This window comes from Pelmatolapia mariae, linkage group LG20 (assembly GCF_036321145.2).
Source record: "Pelmatolapia mariae isolate MD_Pm_ZW linkage group LG20, Pm_UMD_F_2, whole genome shotgun sequence".
NCBI classification, from domain to species: Eukaryota; Metazoa; Chordata; class Actinopteri; order Cichliformes; family Cichlidae; genus Pelmatolapia; species Pelmatolapia mariae.
The window spans coordinates 14,557,018-14,579,902 of record NC_086244.1 but is presented as its reverse complement, the minus strand read 5'-3'; the positions used below and the strand labels follow the sequence as shown (position 1 = coordinate 14,579,902).

The window sequence follows — 22,885 nt, the reverse complement described above, 5'->3', positions numbered from 1 at the left end:
ACAAGGGCCAAAATTTGTTTTTCATTCAGGCTTCATAACAGAGCAGAGTTTATTGAACTGAACCTCCAGCCATCAGAAAGAGGAATTGTCTGGGAAATCGGGGCATGCTCTCATTTTAGCTGCTTTAAGTGATGCTAGTGAGTGATCTGCAGCTGCCTGATAAAACACTGTGATACTGTAAAGTGGTATTTTGTTCTGGTCTGTTCTCAGTGTTATAAAACCCTCAATAAAAATGGCTTGCCATCATCACAGCAACAAACAGAGCAACAAGCTCTCGTCAGAAGAGGTTTGGACATGTCAGAACTGTGCTTTTTATAAATGGCTATTTAAAGTGTAAAGCAGACAAATGTGGGGAATCAAAACCACAAACGTATTAATAAATAAGTAATAAAAGAGCTCTTTCTTTACCTGTTTGGTTGATAGATTGCCTGCCTAATTGATTGGCTGTTTAGCTACATGCCTGCCTACTTGTTTGGGTGGTTGCTTACGCACCTGGCTAGCTGGTTGACTGGTTACCCACCTTGTTGTTTGGTTGCATGCCTGCCTGGTTGACTGGTTGCTTCGTTGCTTGCCTGTTTGATTGCCTGCTTGCCTGGTTCCTGGTTTGGTTGCCTTCCTATTTGTTTTATTGAATTCAAGAATTATTGGCTTAGTTTAGTTATCCACCTGGTTGCTTGCTTGCCTGGCTGGTTGTCCTCCTGGGTGGTTAGTTGATTGCCTACCTGTTTCTATTTTGGTTGGTTACCAGATGTATTGGTTGATTCGGATGCCTGTCTAATTGATTTGAGTGGTTTGTTTTTCTTAGATATTAATTCATAAAACATGACAAAGATTGAATAATTTTATTTTCTTGTGAATTTACATTTAAGTTTTCTTGTGTTTATTTACTTTACACTTTCCCCTAATTTATTTTTGTTTTAAATGTTTAACCAGTTGGTGGAAAGTTAATCCCATAGCACAGTTTGAATTAGACCACCTCATTTGTCTTCTGAGTAATGTACTTGTGGTAAATGTTAAAGAGTAAATATTTTAACAGGCTGATTTCTGCATGTTGACACCATCAACACACAGTTTATGACTCCTGGAGTTTTAAATGAAGTTTGCATAAGTTTTTCATTTAACAGTTACTAGTAGAAGGAGACGAGCATTGATGCTCTGTTTTTATGTTTTCCATCTACGGCGTGTTTTTTATTCACTTTATTTTATTCTTCATTTGTTTTTAATGAGTTTGTTTTATCCCATATTGTTCCTCTGTAGAACATTCATGGTCACAAAGGTCCAATCACAGCAGTATCATTCGCCCCTGATGGCCGTTATCTGGCAACCTACTCCAACGCTGACAGCCATATCTCCTTCTGGCAGGTAAGACTCACCCATACAGACACATACAAACTGTCTTAATGCAAGTCCTCCTTCTGAAGTCGTTAACTATTTTGTGGTAAGACTGTATAGAGTCAGATTTACAAAGGTCAGTTTGTTTCTGATGTAATAAACATGGACTTGGGTTTGTGGTTTGATATGAACTTCCAGCATATTTAAAGCAGATTTAAAGCTTTATATGAAGGGCAACCTTTTTTGCACATTTCCAGTCTTGTCTTTTTATTCAAGCAAAAAAACGTTACACAAAACTAAAGTAATAGATTAGATAAAATAGATAAAAGAAAGGATGTAGTTTATGCAGTGCAAGAAATTAGACTGACCCTTTTTTAAAAGCAAAAAACTGCAAAAAGTTTATTCTATGAGACAAGAGAATAACTTATTTCTAGATTAATATTTATATTATAAATCTGTATCGGGGGAAAAAACAATAACTAAGGATTTCTTTAGTATATATACAGTGGAATAAATGCTGAGCCCTCCTTTAGACTCCTCCCTGCAGGTATCTTAAAGTTTACATGAAATCTGCCAAATGTAAAGATCTATCAGTTTATCAGCATGCAAACAGCTTCAGATTTCACTTCTTTTTTCAGTTGTGCTTTCACTGTTAAAGACAAACCTGCGGTGGATTTGAACAAATAAAAAAAATACTGTCCAGTTGGGTGCTTTCAGTCATGACTGTTCTGTACAGTGGGTTAAAAACATAAAAAACTGAATTTAGATATTTTCATTTAAATGTTTGCTTTTAATCCCACTGTATCTACACAAACTAAAAAAATAACTTGAAAATAAAAGTCTTAACATGTAAAGCATCTAAATAAACTATAACAAACTCAGATAACCGATCAGGCTCTTCTTATCTTCTTCCAGGAACCGTTATTTTGAATGAAAGGTCTTTACGACCTCTGACACAGATGTCCACACACACACACACACACACACACACACACACACACACACACACGTTAATGGCATTACTGTAAGCATAAACCACTGTAAGCGCGCCGGCAAGACGGCTGCTGTGGTAATGAGCTGGCAGACGCTCTGTCGGGGTGTGTGTGTGTGTGTGTGTGTGTGTGTGTGTGTATGAAGCAGTGTAGTCTTGGTTTCCACTCGCTGTGTATTTCCTACATAGACACACTCTGGGGTTAAACTCCAGGTTTTCCCTCTGAGACGTCTTCACAGGGTTCAGCAGAAACTGATGATCATCAGATGTTCAATAACTAATTTTTCTTTGCAGTTTTTGTCAAAATGAGGGAGGAGATACCATATCAGCTCTCAGTAGAAAGAGAAGGCAGTGTTTCCCACACAGACTTCACATGAGCGCATGAGCGGGATGTTCAGGTTTATTAATGGCTGTCTGAGAATGACACCATTCCCTTGCCTGAATTTTCAAAATAAAAGCAGTACTGACCAGCTAGCCCAGCTCTTCCTGCCTCGTGTTTTATCAGTTACCTGCTGCTCCATTAAAAATCTTTCTTTGAATTGTATTTAACCAGAAAGTGATGCTTGAGTAATACGCAGAAAACCAAGACTATGACACAAAAGGCTCACAGAAATAGTTATAAAGTGGGTTTTCATTTTCCAGAAATGAAACTGTGAGATCAAAAATCTCTTTTAAAAGAGTACCCATGGATGAAGGTGGACCAATCCAGTCTACTGTGGATGGCTTTGCAAACTGCAAAAGTTGCAGAAAAGTCATTAATGATTCCATCTCACCAATAGCTGCATTTGCACTTACGTTAAAAAAAAAAGATAACTTACTAGCCAGTGCTTTTACTGATCTGGCCCATCTGAGATCAACTTGGGGTGGTATTTATGTTCCCCAGGAACTAAAATTAGTTTAACATAACTTCAAGCCTCCCAGGTTGGCTGAGCAATAAACTGGTTAAAATCCTCCAGGTTGCTAGTGACCTGTTTAGTGTTTGGGAAGTGCAAGTATCTCAGTGATTCTCCCTGTTTTAGTCCACCAACTTTACTTTATCCGTGAATATGTGCTGGCATCGGCCGTCAAGGACAATGAACAAGCTGGCTCTCAAACTGTACAACAAGAAACCCCTCAAGATGAGGAGCAAAAGATCTACTGCAGGCCAGAAAAAGTCATTCAATTTTAGGCCAATAGAGTAGGTGGTTACAGTTATGTTTACTAATACCCCTTCATATGAAATATTCAACCGTTTGTCCTAAAAGAAGAACTAATGGTGTGTCGGCAGTAAATGCAAAAAGTTCACAAAGTTTATCTAATGAGGTGACTTGATACAATTTCAGTGCCACAAATAAAGAAGACATAGAGGCACCTTTGTATATACCAAAAGAAACTCCTTTGTTGTATCCAAGTATCCAAGAAACTTGAATTGAAAGCATCTTCTAGCTTCTAGTTTATAAAACTCTGCTTGTTTAGCACATTGCTAAAAATTAAACCTAACCCTAAATTGGTCACCTATGAACACCTGGCAAATGTTAAGAGGTTTTGATTGATAGATGAGGTGAATGTGTAGCTTCATGTGTTGTTGGTCCTCCTCAGATGAACACCAGTCTGCTGGGCAGCATCGGAATGCTGAACTCTGCTCCTCAGCTTCGCTGCATCAAGACGTACCAGGTTCCTCCGGTCCAGCCGGCCTCCCCAGGCTCCCAGAACCACCTGAAGCTTGCCCGTCTCATCTGGACCTCCAACCGCAATGTCATCCTGATGGCCCATGATGGCAAGGAGCATCGCTTCATGGTCTAAATCCAAGCTGTATTTACTACCGACAGACCTGGGCCTGGTAGGAGGTTTTTACTTTGAAGCAGACTCTAGAAAGCTACACTCTGGATGTATTTGGTGGTAATTTTGGTATTTGCAGTTCAGATGATATTTTAGAGGTCAAGTCTTAGAGTTAAGAAATTCGAAGTATGATCAAAACTAATAGTTAAGGTCAAAATCTGAAGGAATGATAAAAACCCAGCTCAGGCCCAGGTTTGGACCAGATTCATGTTCTCATTTTATCTCCTGCAGTAATCATTGTAAGGAAAGTGACTGTGTGATATCTTTATAGGCCGTGATAGAAGCCTTGTTTACATGATTTGCATTGATGTATTTTTAATAATTTACTTTGCCATTCCTATTTATTTGCCGTTGATGCTGGATGTCACAGACCCTCCAAACCTTTGCTGTTCATTTAAGTCTCCTTTTTCATTTTTTTTTTAAATTTTATTTCAGTTCCAGTAATTGGATCACTTGATTATTAAATGTTTTCTATGTATGGGAGGTATTTACTTTGGTGATTAAACTTTGATTAAAATGTGTATTTTGGGGGGTAGAAAATGGAATTAGTTTGGCCTCTGGCCTTAGGTACGCTCCGACCTCTGTAAGACCGTACATGCATTTCACGCACAAATGTGCGTGTGCATGTGTGTGAGTATTTTTGTGACACCTTGGAAGCTTTTGAAACCTCTCTGGCTTCACACAGAAGTGTTTGTGTGTGTGTGTCTGCACCCAAGTGTATTTTCACTGTTAAACACACATTCTCACTTCAGACTGCTCGTCCTGAAAGTCCCATTAAAGCTTTGGAGGTTGGAGGTGTAGCCGCTCTTACTGCAGATATGTAAAAGGAGACAAATTAATGCTATTTTGGTCTCCTTTAAATTTAAATTAAGTTAGATACATCATCAGTGGTTACCAGTAATGGGTTTTTGTAGTATTTTTTTATTTTATTTTTTTAATGGCAAAGCTCAGTTTAGTTCCCAATGTTTGGTCATTTTTAAGAAAAAAAATCATATTTCTTGTGTTTGTTAATTTCACTTGTCGCATGAACTTTTACCCCTCGTTTTGTATGTCAGCTGGTTCTTAGCTAGCTGATCCTCAGCCTTCAGCACCTTCATAAAGCAAAATATTCACTTTTTGGTCTAAAATATCTAATGAAATTCTTCTATTTCCTCCTCTTCATATTATGGTTGATCATTCCATTCTCTTCCACAAGGTTTCAGAGGACATTTATGAGTATTTAAGAAAGGGAAAAGCTCTCCTGGAAGTTAATAATTTAAAGTAAACAATTTGAGGTTTTTTTTTTTTTCTTTAACCAGATTCTGTGCTTCTACGCAAATGATGTTGCTTTAATTCCGACTCTTATACCTTTCTTCTTCTGACAATTTTTAGTAATCCACCTCCCATCTGACTATTGGAAAGTTTATCCTGTTTGTTGTATCACCAAAGTAGACAAACTAATATTTTGGTCCACTTGAAATAATCAAACTACAAAGTTAAATAGATAAGTAGGTACATCATCGCAAAGCTCAGTTTACTAACCATTTTATGTGTTGATAGGATGAAATTGGCCATTTTTCATCTTTTGTGTGGCTTCCTTTTGTTAATCTATGCCTTATAATTAAATAACTGAGCCTTGATGTGGAAATTTGGCTTTTTGTCTTGGAAAGAAAACAAGCCAAGCGGCTAAGCAAAATGTAGACATTTTGATTTAAACTCCCAAATGAACCACAACCATTTTTTTTATTCTTCCAGTGAAATCATTCCTATCACTTCCACAAAGTTTCTCTGGACTTTGTTTCTCTTTTCAAAGGCTAAAAATTCTGTAGGTTAATACATTTAAAACAAATGTTTTAAAAAGCTCATTTTTTTTCCACTGGATTGTTTCTTTGCAGAGGACAACACTGTATATTTGACAGTTGCACGTGAAATCATCGTCCTCTTCTTGCAATTCACATCTGACATTTGAAATATATCTATGACTATAAATGTGTCCATATTCAGCCAACATATCCTCAGAGCCATTGTGCAGTGTATGTAGGCTGTTCATGTTGTACAGTGATCTGAGCATCTGTCCTGTTTTGTATGCATTGTGGCTAATGTGGTGAATTTCCCCTTTTCCAGTTCACAATTTTCAGTCCATTTTCAAGCCTCTGCCAGCAGTTTTGTTTTGTTTTGTTTTTTTAAACCACAAATCACTTCTTTTGGAAAATGTGCTTTTCCCATTGGTTAACAAGAAGGACCAAATTTATTTAGGATTAGTTAAAAGAGCCAAAATGGAAAAGTCGTCTTATGACACTAAAAATACATGATGCAGAGGTACATTTATATTTAAAATGCTGCTATCATTCTAGATTTACCTTGTTTGCCCCAAGCCAAGTACAACCATCACCTCTTAGGAGAAAGGTGATGAAATTTAACAATAGCAAACTAGCAGAAGTTGCACATACTGATTGTGCCATTCTGCAGGGGGATAAACAAACTCTACGGTGTTGGTACATGATTACATCGATGTTAGGGGTGCTTAGAGATGCAACAAAGGACATTTCCAACGGCATAATTTTACCATCAGGTTTTTGAGCTCTGTTCTTTGTGGTTGATGACACATTTTTGCACATTATTACTTTAAAAAAATGTAACTGTTTTAGTACTCGTTCAAAAAGTGAATTCTATCTATATATAAATATATATGCAAATATATTTATAGTGTTTTCTGTCAGTTGTACTGAGCTTAGATTTTTGTGACTTGCAAAATGCTCAAACTTGCTTTGCTTCTATTTTCTCCACTCGTCATTCTCCTCTCTCCATCTCCTGTCAGTTTCATTAGTGCAGTCAGAAAGCTTCTAACACCGATACACACCTGTAAACCCGGGCGTGTCAAAGCTTTTCACAAGTTCCTCCAGCATTTCGTCAGACGGCTTCTTTTTGAAAACACGCACACACAAACAGTCCACCAGGTCCTGACAGCTTTGAGATCTTAATCTTTCGTTTTCTCCGGCACACTTAACAGTTTGAAAAAATATGTTTTTGGCAGCCTCTCGAGGGAGGAAGGGTGAGGAAAAATGAAGGAGGCAGAGAGGAAGAGCTGAGGAGTAAATAACAAGTGAGGAAGATCAGGTCATCCAGCCAGAAAAAGAGGTTCTGCTGTGAAGGTAGTGAACCAAAATGGTTAGAACCTTCTGGGGATTTTTCTTTTTTAAACACATGAGGTACATTTGCTGGAAATATCCAAACTGGAGATGGTAAAACTCATCTTTACCCAGCTGTTTACAACAAAGTGAAGCAGTCTTGTTACTTTAATATAGAAATTCTCCCATTTTCTGCTTATATTTTCTTCTTCTTGTACAGCCGAACACCTGCTTTCTTACTTGCAGTCTACACTAAACGAAATCGGTGTTTCTTACTCATTTTAGTTTGATTGTATTTATTGTTTACAGGCACCTCCGTCTACATATTTAAGAGTGTGTGATGTATTGCATGTATGAGCTTAACGTGATGTAACAGAACAGGTTGATTCTACTGTGCGTCCTATAAATCTGCTGTGTAAAACTGTGTTGTCATCATGTCCAATAAAGATGAAAATGTGACTGTGGTGGTCAAATATTGATGCATCTGTTTTATTCTCTACACTCTGATCTTTCTTTCCAAATGATCACAGCAACTTTTATTAACCAAAAACTCCTGACATGTTATTAGGGAAAGCCTTAATGATGGAGTCATCCATAGTCTTTCACGTATACTTATCAGGGTCGGGGACTGGAGCCTACAGGTTTGCTTGCAGTTCTGTTCATATTACCACACACCTCTGATTAAAACACCTTTAAAAATTACTATATTTTATATTTCTCTCTATCTGCTCTGTTGAAAAACTTGATTATTAAATTATTTCTAATTTTACTGCTGGGTTATTCCATATGAAGTGAAACCTGAACAACCAGAACCCATCAGAATCACCAGATATACAGTACTGTACAAAAGTCTTGAAGTAGGCCTCATTTCTTTATATTTTGCTTTCAAGAAGCAATTTTTTAAAGTGGTCTTCAGCAATAATTCTCTTTCTGAATGTCTGGAGGCTTTTCTTTTGGGCATTGCTATCATCTTCACTCATTTTCAGTTGAGTCCTTGTATTTGACCATTTTCAGAGAAATGTCTGTTTTTAGTTGTTTGTCCAGCCACTTATCACTGACCTATGAATCATATTCAAGTATAAAAAGTTGCTCAACCGGAGGGATAAACCAATGTTGTGTCTAACAGACAACTTGGCAAATAATCAATTTCCAATTGTACCTTTAGACACTTTGTTACTAGCAGCCTGTCAGTAAAACACATAATTTGTGCAAATGGTAACAGCTTGAGAAGCATAAAATTGTATTTTTGCACCATTAAGGTGATTCTCAAAAAGCTATTAGCCAAAAACTTGACGTATCTGGACAAGTGAAGGATGAGAGGAATGGCAAAAAACCCTAAAAATCTACCTGCAGCAATTGTCTACGTCATTGTTTGGAGCACTCACCACTATTGAAGAAGAATGGGATCATGTTGATCATCATCTACTAAAGGAATTATTAACTTTTGCGCACAAACTCCTCTAACTCCTAACTCCTCTGCATCACCCATGTTGCCCAAGGTGGTCAGTAAGAGTATTTATCTATTAAAATAATAAATCACAGACTCTTAATCTTTTGTTTTCTTTGGCATACTTAACAGTTTGAGAAAATATGTATTTGGCAGCCTCTCAAGGGAATACAGCTAATGCTAGCTGTAACAAACACGCAGATGGCAACTGATCTCAGATCTGTGACAGTAGAGTCAGGAGCAGCTTGTCTAGCATATTTTCCGTCCTTCAGTTTCCCATCAAAGACCAGAGGTTTATCCACAATACACAACCAGAGGAAGCTGCTGCCCTCTCAGCTTATGCAGCTCCACCATTAGTTTATGGGACATAGATAGACACAAGCAGAGTTAAGCCTGCTTCAAGAGACAATAACCAGTTGCAGCCACAAGATGGCAGCAATTTACAGGATGGATGCAAAAAACATTGATTTTAAAGTGAAAATGTATAGCTGTAAGATGCAGAATATTTGCTTTACAGTAATCGACACATATGGGATTGTGGTCAGCTAGCTTTAACTTAGCTAGGCTACATATCTGTCACTTGTGGGGTTTTCTAAGGTTAAGCAGAGTCCCTTTAACTTAATGTTTTTTATGTGTATATATATATATATATATATAAATTAACTTTCATCTTTGCATTAAAGATACTGAAATATTTATGCATCTTGTCTCTTTCTGTCATTAAATAAATGTATTTAATGAGGAGGTTAACACACATACACACACCATGATGAGCTCAGGGAAGACCTGCCTAACAAGTTTCTGATCACAGAGAAGCAGATCAATCTCCCTCTGATCTCTGACAGTTTCTGTTTCCATCTTTTGGACTTCCAAACTCTTTTTTTCATCTCATCTACACTAAAAACATGAAATCTGTTCATAATTTAAACGTGAAAAATGATTAAAGTTGAAGTTCTGCTTGTAAAAGTTAAGCGTGTGCTCAATAATTCACTTTTAGCTGTTAAAAATGAACAGGGAGACAGTAAAAACTGAAATGAAATGAGCTTTCTCTCTTTTACCTTTGTTCCATTGTTGATTTAAACACTTTTAAGTGTTTTTGCAGAAAATGCGAATTAAATCTTAAAACTTTCTTTAAGGGATTTAGGCAAAATGTCAAATAACCACTTGCAAGGTAAATGGTTATATGCTTTTGAGGAATTGGTTGTTTTGTTTTGTTTTGTTTATTTGGCTGAAATAATTCAACCTGGGAAATAATTATAAAGGAGGATCACTGATTTGATGTTTTTATTTTATAAAGTTAGGAGCTTGTAGTTCTTCACATGGGTCAATAACACCACATAGAGAGCTAGAACCACTATGAAACATTTAGAAATGCTACACAGAGATATACAACCACCACAAAGGCACCCAGAAGTACCACAGAGACTTGAGACCCCAAAAAGAGATTCGGAACCACCACTTAGAATGATTATTTAGACATTTAGAACCACCACAAAGACTCAAGGTTAGGTTATATGCAATAGTCCATAACTAGAGCCTCACGGACTAAGATCTTACAATATTCTGTATAAAAAATGGACATCCTGCCTGTGTGTTTCTCCCTCTGCTCATTTCTCACATTTCTCAGGCTATAGATCAAACCTCCAGGTGGCTTTGACCTTTGACCTTGAGTCCTTCGTCAGAAACCCGACCATTTATCACAGAGCGTCTTTCTTTGCTCCTCCTTCCCTGGTTTCTCACTCCAACTGTCTGATCAGTTTCTTACTGAACACAATGTATTGATGGTATTGATCAGGAGCGTGTCTATTTAGGGGATGAAAACCAGCTCAGGAAGAAGAGATTCCTCATCAACCATACAGACTTGAAACCTAAAATAAATAAATGAAGCAGACCACCTGTTAGCCAGTGTTTAGATAAAATTTTGCATTCGTGTTTCCACAGCAGGATCAGAGTCCACTTCTCTTAAAAGCTCACGATTATTGTCATCCCCAAGCTACTAGCTAGATGGCGTGTTTGTTTCTCAAGTTGGTTTAAGTCTGGGCTTTTACTTAGCCGCTCCAAAACCTTCATTTTGTTTTAATTTTTTGAGGTGGACCTGCTGGTGTGTTTTGGATCATCGTCCTGCTTCATAACCCAAGTGAGATCCAGCTTCAGGACATGGACTTCAGGATTTTCTGGCAGAGAGCAGAATTCATGTTTCCAGGTCCCGAAGCAGCAAAGTAGCCTCAGAACATCACACTACCAGGACCATGTTTGACTGTTGATATTGTGTTCTTTTAATTACAATTTAAGTTTAAATTCAATTAGTTTTATTTTATTGGACCAATACTTGGAAAAAGTCCTACTGTCCACTTACTTTCCTTTTTGTCCAGAACCCTACTTGAGGGATCATGATGGAAGAAAATGTACCAAGAGCAGCAGGAGGTTCAGTTTCTTTGGCCTCAGATTTTTTCATTGATCTGCTGGGGCGAGGCAGCCGACCAAAACTCTTCATCTTCATACCCTCTAATACTCCCTCTCCTCTGCCTCTTTTCCTCCTTTTCCTTTGTTCCACCCCTCTGAAGAAAACTTATCCTCTTATTAAATATAATCACGGAGTCAAAAACAAATCTGAATATTCTCCCCATCTGTTGACTTATCTCCTTAGTTTTTTTTAAGTTGTTGTGGATATGAAAGTTTTGTCAAGATCAGAAAAAAAATCATGTATTTACCCATTATTGATGTTCCCAAAAGTTTCTGTGATTTTACTGTGAGTGAGTATCTTTTTTTTTTCTCTCAAGATAAAAAGATTATCAAAAGATCTGCGGTGGGGTTGAATCGATACGATCTCACAGCTGGATGGGAGAGCGTTTGAGGGGAAAAATACAGAAAAAAACTCTTCATCTGCAAGTGGTTTGCAGGGACCCAACTGCTTGATTTAGCCCAGATACAAATACACTATCACTGCAGTTTCTTTTAAAGAAAAAAGTTTTCAAAGTTGTTTTTTAATTTGAGGAACTTCATAGTTTTGTAAGATGGAGCCCAGCAGCAGCTTCTACTGCCTCACAGCTTTTAGTTTCATTAAAAATGTGGAAGTAAAACACAGTTCAAACACCTGTACTGCTGTTGGATTTGAAACCTGAACTCATCAGTGTAGCAGCTTTGCAGATTTCAGTGAGTCTGTAGTCTTTAATAAGATTATAAACAAGTATCAAAGTTCAAGTATCTCAAGTAAAAGTACTTCTTATACAGAATCCTAAACCTTATTACAATTGCTGATTCATTAATATTGCAGCCAGAGATTACTTTATTGACTTATATACTACTGGGTAGCTTTAACCATAATAATAAAGTAATATTTACTAGATTTATGTTTTTAAATCTCCAAAAATAATAAAATATATGCAGTGCAAAGTGCAATATTATGACGAAGAAGAAAGAGAGGGACAGCTCAGGTTTGGAGATAAAGTTAGAAAAACAAGGCTGAGATGATCTGAATGTGCAGGGGAGGGACAGTGGATATACTGGACAAAGGATGCTGATGATGGAGTTTTGAGAAAGAAGGAAGATGAAGGAGGACATGAAGAGGTGACGGTTATTGTGACAGAGTAGGATAATCCGCTGTGGCGACCCCTGAAAGGAGCAGCTGAAAGAAAAAGTAAGTAAAATTATATTTATAAAGCACCTTTAAAGACAAGGGTCACAAAGTGCTTCACGACAAATGTAAATGTAATTCTTAAAAGATGAGTTTTTAGATGTTTCTTGAAAGAGACCACTGAGTCTACAGATTTCAGAGAGAGAGAGTCTGGGGGGCACTGTGTCCCCTTTAGTTTTGAGCCTAGTAGGCTCTGATCACAAGACCTGAGGGACCTGCTGGGGAGATATGACTGTAAAAGTTCACTGATGTAAGCTGGTGCTTGTTCAAGAAGAGCTCTAAAAGTCAGAACCAGAGTTTTTACACGGACTCTGAATTCAGTGTGGAGCCAGTGCTGCTGGATCAGCGTCAGTGTGACATGAGAGGGTTTAGAGGACTCAGTCAGAAGCCTCGCAGCAGCGTTCTGAACATCCTGCACATATTCAAGGGAGCTTTGCTCAGATAAGTGAACAATGAATTACAAACATGATGACTCTAAGCACCTATTCATGATCTGCAGCTTAGAAACAAGAATAAAGCAGCTTAAAAAAAGTAAAAGTACAATTTAACTGTACTTTTGGAGTACTAGTTTAAGAGGCACCATTGCTCATATCTATGCTGTCTCCCAGCAGTGTTGGGCATTATAAGATTAGTTCAGTATGAAGGCTGTTTGCTGTCTCACTGTCTCCTGCTTCGAGGATCTCGTGTTTTTATCTCTCTTTATTTTTAAATTCACACAATTGCTCAAAAACTATTCACGTATATTTGAATAAGCATGTGCAGTAACCTGGAATGCTTGTTTTTGAGTTAAATTGGAAATGCAAACACTATCCTGTGCTAACTGTACTCGAGTTTCCTAAGTAGGGAGTATTTTCATAATAGCAATTACAAAGACTCTTTAGAGCTTTATCATGCACTGATGATTATTTCATTTATGCTGTGGTTAAACTTTGATTTCTGTGGACATGGGCCAAGGTTTCCAGCGTTTGTGCAGCCAAGTGCAGCATAAAAATGTAACAGGTCACCATAACCAGGACTCCTGCATCGATTCACGTCTATGCAGTGCAGTGGTTTGGGGTTACAGTTAAAACGCTGTGCACAGGTACTCATGGGGTATTTATAGCAAGACTTTGAGTTTATTGTTTTAATTATGTTTCTTACATTTTTTTTAAAAATATATATATTTGAAGTTGATATTTGAACATTAGCTACATCATTTTATAATAGATCAAAATATTAAATTTCATGATGTGGGCCTTTAGAAACAACGGATCGGTGTGACTCTTTCTGAATTTCACAAATTTCTTTCTGAATTTCTTGTTGATTAAAAGGTCGATCTTTGAGGAAACCCAAACACTGTGGGGAGTTTGTGCTCTGGTTGACTGGTTTTCATGATCATGGCCATGCTGCAACCAGCTGAAGCTGACTGGGTCTTTCAGCCTTGCATCTGTGAGAGCACCATCTCCGAGCGATTGTTCCTGGTGGAAATCTGACTGGATGGAGATTCTCCAATCCAAATTTGGGGAAACCTCCTGCAGCTGTCCTCATAGGTCTCCTATCGAACATGGACGTGCTCGCTCGATGTGTTAATCAGAGGCATCTAGGGAGAGGAACTCCTCAACAACAGATCTGGACACAGGCAGGTGATTATTTCCATCATGTTCAGAGGAGGCCATGCCTCGTATTAAACATAGCATTGGTCTATAAAATCTATTTAACCCTTGTGTGTAACCTTTACCTTATACAAAACTGCCAGTGCCTTTCAAATTTCTCCTCTAATTTAATCTGTGCACCGTTACCCTTCAGCTTCTTTGTGCTTACCAAAAATCAGACTTGGCTTTCTTGATACTGAGAGATGATCTTCTAAGTTAATCCTTAAGTGACACCCTGCAGAATACTCTAACCCTAAATCCATACCATTTTAAATAAAATGCACATAAAATTTGATGCAGGTCAAGTTAAAATGATAACGTTTTTTATTTCTGATTGTCGAGACTTGGAAATTCTGATTGCACAGGGTTTGGATTTGGGTTGGGGTCATTACCGGTAATAATTTAGACCTCTCAGAGCTCATTTTACGCCTCTTCTCATACTGGATTTCAGTTCAACATTTTGATTTCAGGTTTCAGTTCAAAAATACTTTCTGATCTTTATCCCTACAAAATGTTTTAAGAACTCCTCTCATCCTCCCGTATCTCAGCGTCCTGACAGTAGCTGCAGCACATTTGAACGTCAGCCTGCTAAGTTCACTTTAATCCTGAAAGTATCCGCACATACTTAAACGTGGGACAAAGTCCTCCGGTGTCGACGTTTAAGGAAAATACAAAGGAAAGTCGATGATAAGTGCCGAGTGAAGAGCAGATCAAAAACAGCACAATGTGTGTGTTTAGCTCCGACAAGCTCGGAGTTTGTTGGGTAAAGTTGGCGAGGATGAGGAGGGAGGGCAAGGGGAGAAAGAGGAGGGAGTTCAGTGGGGGGAGTAGAGGTTCAGGTTTCGATTAGTTAAGAGCAGAGAGGCTGTGATTCTGCTCAGCTGGAGAGAGAAAGTATCGACGTGGAGTCAGAGAACCTCGGCTTCCCTCCCCTTCAGTCCCTCAGGTAGGCATTAAAACCCGGCCAAGCGAGGGAAGAATGGAGGGATGGAGATACAGAGGGAGAGAAACCCTCGAGAGCCCAGTCGGAGCTTTGATTCACCGGGATTTCTCACATCAACAGCAGGAGCCGGCGGGCCCCCGCGCTCGAGGAGGGGCCGCCAACTCTTAAAAAACCCACAACGCTGTCAAAAATTAATCGCCGCCTCTTTACTTTTCAATTATCAATTCAGCGTCGAGCTGCACCGCAGCTTAGAGCTGGCTTAAGGTTACTAACGGCAGTTAAGATGCAAGGGTTTGTGGGATTGTGGAGGGATGTGTGGATGGTGTTTTAACGAGGTGAGGAGATCAGAGATAAGCAAACACACTTAGAGAAGTTATGCAGCCCTGAGAGGTTTTTAAATTTTGATTTGACTTTTAAATGAAGAAAAAGTATTCTGGTGTTAAAAAAACCCTACGCTTTCTACATTTTACTCCAACATATGTCCTGTTTCAGATTTTGTTTGGTAAATCAGTTCCCATTCCTATTTTTCTTTATTTGAGAATCATTACAGAATGTTTGCATGGTTATTTGAGTTGTAAAGGGTTAAAAATCAAATAGATATATGGTTTATAGTATACATGGAAAACCATCCTCCGCTTCCTTGATTTCCCCCCAATAAATAATTTTTTTTTTCTTTTTGCCTGTCCCATTTGGATTTTTAGCCATCAGAATTGTTGCCTGAAGGCCAAGAAAGACACCAAGCGGCCTTACTTTACCAATTGGATCATCATGGCCTTGCCATATTGGTCCATTTGATTGACCTTTATTATAATTATGTATTTATTTGATTTGATTTTCGGTTGTTACAGACGGGACAGACATGACTGGGGGATAGGACAGGGAGAAAGAATGAAAGAAAGAGAGGGAGAGAAAGAAAAATAGAGGGGAGAAGAGATGGTGAGAAAGGGGGGAAGAAAAAAAAAGAAAAACAAACAAAACACCTGGATCATCTGTATGGAGATAAGAAAAAACAGAAGAGAAAACAAACAAGAAAGAGCAACATAATAAATACAACACCATCACAATAAACCAGCTAACAGTAGATAACAGTAGACACTAAATATTACATGTTATTGTGCAGTACGCAAAATCGACAGCGCACAATGTGCTTTGAGGTAGCAGCCAAGGAAGGTGTAGCTTGTGTCTGTGAACACCCGTGTGTACACCTGTGTGCACACCTGTGTGGATCAGCACGCTTGTATTCAAAAGGTTTCTCCATGTAACGATCTGCTAGGGAGTGTGGGGAGCCATATCCCCGTCCCCCAGGGCATGAAGCAGGTATGGAGGAGATCCAGGCCCCAGAGTACGAGGACCCAAGGAGGACCACCAGGGGGCAACCGTGCCACCCTCCTGGGAAGACCTGAGGAGAGCCCCAAACGAGAGGTCACCCAGCAGCCGCGGAGCAGAGGCCAGAGGGGGTTGCAGTGACGTGCCCGCGGGCTCTGCCAGCAGCCAGCTGTGCCAGAGAGGACCGGGCCTCAGGCCCAGAGGCCAGAGGCCTGAGGGCACCCCACCCCCCGGAAGGGGCCCAGCCAGGCCACAGGCGCCAGGTCCCGCCAATCGGCCACCAGGAGTGAGTCGGTACATACATGAGCGCCCAGCCCCAGACACCAAGAACCACCAACACACCAACGTCTGATGGCATTAGCCACTGGCAGGGAGTGTGGTGAGGGGAGATAGGTCTCCATACCTCGGAGAGCCTGAGATGTTCCCAGAGAGGTGGAGTCTAAGACCCAAGCTGACATATAGACACAGATGAACAGGCGCACGCAGACACAAACATGCATTCCTACCCCCATACACACTAACAAATACTCAGCACTCACCCGACGTGGAGACAGACACAAATAGACACTGTACACACATTCACACTCCCCACACATACTCTATATCCCAGGTCCGGGTACCCCTGTCCCCAGAGGGGCAAACCATACCCAGACCCAGGAGATGTAACCCTTCTCTCTGGGGTGGAGGAAAGCAGCCCGCCTCCTTATCTGCAGTAGCAGGGAGGCCCTGCATCCCAGACCCCGACGGCCAGCACCTCCTCCCAGCTCCCCAGCCCTGACGGTTATCAGAACGGGGGTGAGTGAAGACCCCAAACCTCCCTCCACCCGGTCATATGTAGTGTTGCTGCGTGTTGTTCTAAAGTGCATTTAAAATACAGGAGGGCATGGTGCTTCCTGCTCATTTTCTATTTATTAGAAAATAAATAATTTTCTAATGAGATCTCAATTGGTAGTTTAACCTCTTATTGAATACAAAGTGATGTTTATTTTAGAAGTTATGGTCGCTCTTAGTGTCCAGAAGTGCGGCAATTTGTTGTAATTTCTGCCATTTTACTTTTCTCTTTGATAGGTTTAGTGTAGTCTACCTAACTTGTTCTGGGTACTGTAATATGTGAATTTAATCTTAAATCCAAAATTCAAGTTGTTTGCTTACAGGAGAACAAGAAGTGCAGCAATTCAGTGTTATTGTCGTGCTAGCTGCCATATTTTGCAGACATTTGCTGTTGTGTTTATTCAAATCTTCTACAATAAAGACAACAGTTTTGCATAAACACCATACAACACTGATTTCACTTTTTCAAAGCCCGAAAAAGATCTGCCGTGACTAGTTATCTGCTGTGACTAGCTAGCTAGTTAGCTATTAGCTAAAACATATCGGTCCCTGCCCTTTCTTTTACGTTGGCAAGATGGTTACCACTGAGCATGGGATGTGTACAACTTTAGCTAGCAGCTAGCAGCTGTACAGCAGTGGCTTTCAGACAGGATTGGATGGGATGTATACCTACATGTCTTCGAAATAAACTGTTACAGTGTTGTTGAATTAGCTTGCAAGCTCATCTGACAAGCGACCTTTAGCAGTTTTTTCTACTTAATAACTTTTTACTTGAGGAAATTGCATATAATATTAAAACCTTTTAAGGAAAATTAAAAAAAGAAAAAAGTTGTTATTTTCACTGTCAGTTGTTTGCTCTTTGCTAAATTAACTGCAAACAATCAAAGCCATCAATGTTAAAATGACCAAAGTTTTGGTCAGAAACCATATCAGTGCTTGTTTTTTGGGTACTGTATACAGAGAAGATGGCACGGGTAAAGTATCCAGATGTTCTGACCACCTGTTTTGGTTCAAATAAATTTGCCTCACTTCTTGCAGTGTTCTGACCATGTACAGTGATGAACTATTGATGAAAAGATGAAAGAAAGAACTTTCTAATGTTATATATTGATCAAAAATTACTTATGCACCAAATTTAGGCCTCCTTCCTCCTCCCTGCTTCTCTTAATTCCTTTCATCCGCCAGCGTGGAGGCTTTTCTCCATCGAGCGCAGCGTAAACCTCCTGCCTTCTGTGGAATGACCTTGTTATTCATCATACAGAAACCAAAGAAAAGTTCATCAACTCCACTTAAATCTGATTCAGGGCAAAGTTTTTACTTTTCTCTTAGTTTGGGAACTTGAAAGCTGCAGGAGAAAGAGGCAGTTGTACAACCATCCCGAAATGGTAAAGAACCACAAGTTTTATTTCATCGGATTTAATAAGGAACAAATTGGCTTTATTATAAATTGACTCCAAGATTAATAGATTGTCTGCATGGTTTTTATAACACTTAGGAAATGTAGGAAACATTGCAGATTGCTCACTATATAACATTCAATTTATATTTTATTATAATTTAATACAACTTTTAGTGGCCTCAGTACTTATTGGTTAATATTCAGATGCTTTTATACTGTGCGGATAATAAAACATTTTAATATATTATAAACAGTTAATTAACCCTTCAATCTGAGTTTTTTTTTAACTGATATGTAAACCCATAGAGTATACAATATCTAAAGTACACATCAAATATGATTCAAACAAACAAACACATGGAAAAAACAAGCTTACCCCGATAATCTGGTGTTTTAGATTAGACCCCCTTTTACCGTAATTCTTTATGGCATAAATTCAGCAAGGTGCTGGAAACATTCCTCTCAGATTTTGGTCTGCAGGTTTGTCGGCTGCACATCCATGATGTGAATCATTTCAAAGGTACTCTACTCAAGAAACCAGTTTGATGGTTTGAGCTTTGCGACATGGAGTGTTTTTTGGAGTGCTTTTGTAATTTTTACTTCAAATTCTGACTCAACCTTCTATTGTCCAGTTTTGTTGAGCCTGTGTGAATTGTAACTGCGGTCTTCTGCTGCTATAGCCCATCTGCTTTAAGGTGGGACCCACAGGTCACAGCTGTTGTGTTCACATAAACATAAATGATGCTTCAGATGATTTGTGATACATCCAGTGCATCTGGAGTTACTTTAGGAAAGTATATGTGGAACAAATCAGCTTATTTTCATCTTGTTGGAGCTTATTAACCTGCTTATTACAAACATTACAGGGAAAATTTGCCATATGACATATTTTGTAGGGATCATGAACTGTGAACTGGCTTCCTCCCTCAAAAGGGTGATGTAACAGATCTCAGAGCTCAGAGAAGATTACAACTGCAGGGTTTGGGTGATCCTGGTGGTCCTAAGCCTTTTAAATTCTGGCCATAAAAACATAACATTTCTAATTCCAACTCCAAATAAAAAAAAAAAACCCACACCACACAGTAACTTTTATTTCTATGCACATCTGCCTCTGGGGCAAACACACACAGTCTATTTAGACCATTTCGCCTCCACACGTGTCTTCTGACCCTCCAGGGTTTTGACCTTTAATCTCTCCTCTGTGCATCAAAGTGTCACTGCATCAGTCTGAGTGTGTGTGAGCGTGTGTGTGTGTGTGAGTGTGTGTGTGTGTGGGTCGGGAGAGTTACTGGAAACGACCCATCTGTCCTCTTTTAGGACACACACTATCCCTGTGAGGACCCCTGCTGATATAATCCGTTATCTGAACCTCTAATCTTAAACCTAAACCAGGTCTTAATCTTCATTTAAAAATAAGATATACTAAAAGGTCTAAAATAATGTTTTATCCTTCATTAAGTGATGTAAAAATTAAAACAACAACAAAACTGGTTTAGGCATTTAATCCTACCCCTAAGTTATCCCCGTGGAGGTTTTCCCCCCCAATCAGTGTTTTGAATTCAGATTTAACCTTAAACATCTCTGCAGCCTACTTGCAGATCTTTATCCCTACAAAGAGTTTTAAGTAGTCCACTTATACCCTCCCGTATCTTTCCTCAGAGCCTCCTGACAGCAGCAGCAGCAGCAGCACAATTGAACATCAGAGCCGTCAACCTGCTAAATTCGCTTTAATCCTGTGAAGGTATCTATGCATACTTAAACGTGGGACAAAGGCCTCTGGTGTTGACGTTTAAAGAAAGATACGAAGGAAAGTCGATCTTAAGTTCCGAGCGAGGAGATCAAAAATGAGTATTTAGCTCCGACAAGCTTGTAGTTTGCTGTTAAAGTCGGTGAGGATGGGGAGGGAGAACAGAGAGGAGGTGAAAAATCTGAGGTTATATTTAAATTCATCCCCAGATAGATAAGATAGACCGCTAAACTGGAACTCCCGTTTGATCCACCTTGGTCTAAGGAACCCACAAAGACCAGGAGAATGAGTCTTGGGGAAAATGGTCACATGAAGGACTTGAAGCTTAACCTTGCTCTTGCCTTAGTGCTCCTTTTCCACTGCCATCGTCAACAGTACAAACAGTAAAACAGTAAATAGTAGTATAAACTATAATTTAGGCCTCAGGCACACAGGCCTAATGAGTGACTGGCACCACCTCGGCAACCATTAGTCACTAGGACTGGTTGCTGGCTGTCCCTGGGTGAAATTGGTTGCAAAGAGGCTGCTGCAATCATTAATTTCTGTGTAAGCCAAACTGCAGAAAATGCCCAACAGTGATCTTGGCCTCTAGCTGCAATTGCTCAGGGCTTGATCAGTTTCTTGTCTTTTCTTTAAGAAAAAGAAGAAGACGCAGAAAGCAGAACACAATAACGGCCCTTCAGCTCTGCCTTTAGCTTCAAACGAGTGCTGATAGAACTGACTGAACCATGTTTTCCCCTCAGGGCTTACACTGTACCTGTTTCTGCTCAGTGCTGACACTTTCAGGAGTACAGCTCACCAGCTGCAGGTTGTAGCAGACTGTCGCGGTTCCCCTCATTTCTGATGAGTTCTTCTGGATAAATATATAATTTGAATGACTTTAGCTTGAAAGACAATATTTAGTACAGAGCTCTTCTTTAGATATTGGCTGCCTTTTGTTCCACTCTGTGATAAGGTGATCCCACGCTGCTTCAATAACGTTAAAGTTCAGGGAGGCCAGTCTTTGACTTATAGTGTTTCAATTGTGCGTTTTGTTTTTGTTGTTTACTGCATTGGAAGTGTGTTCAAGATCACTGTCATGCTGAAAAGTGAAGCTGCTGCCAAATAGATGCTTTCCAAATGGTATATGATGGTGCATCACTGATGGTGATTTTCTGCATTCACAATTTTAACAGTTTCCATACTGACAACAATTGAATAAAAAATGTCAAATTTGGATTCATTGCTCCATAAGACATACTGCCACTAATTCTTGGTCGAGTTCTGGTGTAATTTGACACACTCAGCCTTCACTTCCTGTTTACCTTTCTTAAGAATTGCTTACTGACAGCCACCCTTCCACTGAGACCGTTTCTGATGAGGCTTCAGTAAACAGTAGATGCATCAACTGAAGGGCCTGATGCATCTCTCAGGTCCTGTGCCAGATACTGTTCAACTGCTGGAGATTTTTTTTTAGGTCACTTCTTCTTTTATCCTCCACGTGTCCAGTTTCCTCACTGTTTTAAGGACAGACTGCACACCATGCTGAGATATGCTGAGTTTTCAGCTGATAGTCCTTTGTGAATCACCTTGTTGGTGCAGAAATACTATTTTATACCTGTTGAACTGCTATCTTTGGCACTTCTCATAGATTCAGTTAAAGAAATGAGAACAAATGATGTGTTTTTGTGACAAGCTGGTAGTAACAAAGAGCCTAAAAATGCAAGTGAAAATTGGTTCTTTGCTGATTTGTCTGTTATGTTTAGATACAACACTGGTTCCTCCCAAATTAGGTCAGTGTGAAGAGGCTTAACAAACAGACAAACAGAAATGGTCAGGTGTAAGAACTGGACTGAAAATGAGTCAAAAAGACCAACATCATTATCTGAAACATTGGCCACGTTTAATGTGCACATCCACTGTTTATTTTATTTCAACATCAAATAACCGTCCATTAAACGTCGTTTCTCAAATCCTAGTCTTTTGTTTTTTGCCGACAATGTTGGAGACATGTTGGTGTGTTTGGACTTTCTGACAGGGAGAAGTTTGTGTACAAGAACTGTGTTAGAAATATTTTGTAATTTGTTAAGAAAATAAGAAACTCTTGACAAACTAATCAGCCACAATGGAGACTGAAATTGTTTTTTTCTTGTCCTGTAATTGTACCCTATGAGGAAACAACAGCAACATCTGTCCAGCTGTCGTCATACTGCTATGACTACTATTGACTCAGTGTTTGCCTATCACAGAAATAAGGAAAAATATAACAGGTCCATTTTAGGAGATAAAGGTAGTTTGATATAGGAACTGGGCAGAAACAAAAATGTTATATTTCAGTGTAAAATGTTTCCTGGCTGTCTTTAGGATACAATTCAAACTTTCTGGCTAAATTCCAATTATCAAACTGAATCTGTATGACTTACGGTCCAGCAGGGTTCTGGAAACTTTTTCAAAGCTTTCTTTGCAGTCACGTATATGAAGCTGTGTTCTTGGTTAACATCTCTGTGTGGACATGCAACACTAAGGTCCAGTGAAGCTCAGTTTACTGAAGGCTGAAACCTGTGTATACATTTGTGTGCACATGTGCCACTGAGCAAAGCACCCCATCTCTACACTTACCTCCTGAATCATGGACCCCTTAGCAAAAGGCAGAGAGAGACAAACTGTTTCTCCCATTAAAAGAAGCATAATATATTTTTA

General features: G+C 39.2%; 1 protein-coding gene across 4 annotated transcripts in view; it reads left to right on the top strand.

The window, feature by feature from the left end:
• LOC134618317 (WD repeat-containing protein 7) overlaps window positions 1-7,723 on the top strand; it is a 101,381-nt gene extending 93,658 nt beyond the window's left edge. For all 4 annotated transcript variants that reach the window (XM_063463677.1, XM_063463678.1, XM_063463679.1 and 1 more), the window contains 2 exons: window positions 1,258-1,362; window positions 3,902-7,723. In XM_063463677.1, the coding sequence (XP_063319747.1) occupies window positions 1,258-1,362; window positions 3,902-4,105 (309 nt within the window). In that variant the 3' untranslated portion in view covers window positions 4,106-7,723. The remainder of the gene's footprint in view (window positions 1-1,257; window positions 1,363-3,901) is intronic.
• The last annotated feature ends 15,162 nt before the right edge of the window (window positions 7,724-22,885 follow it).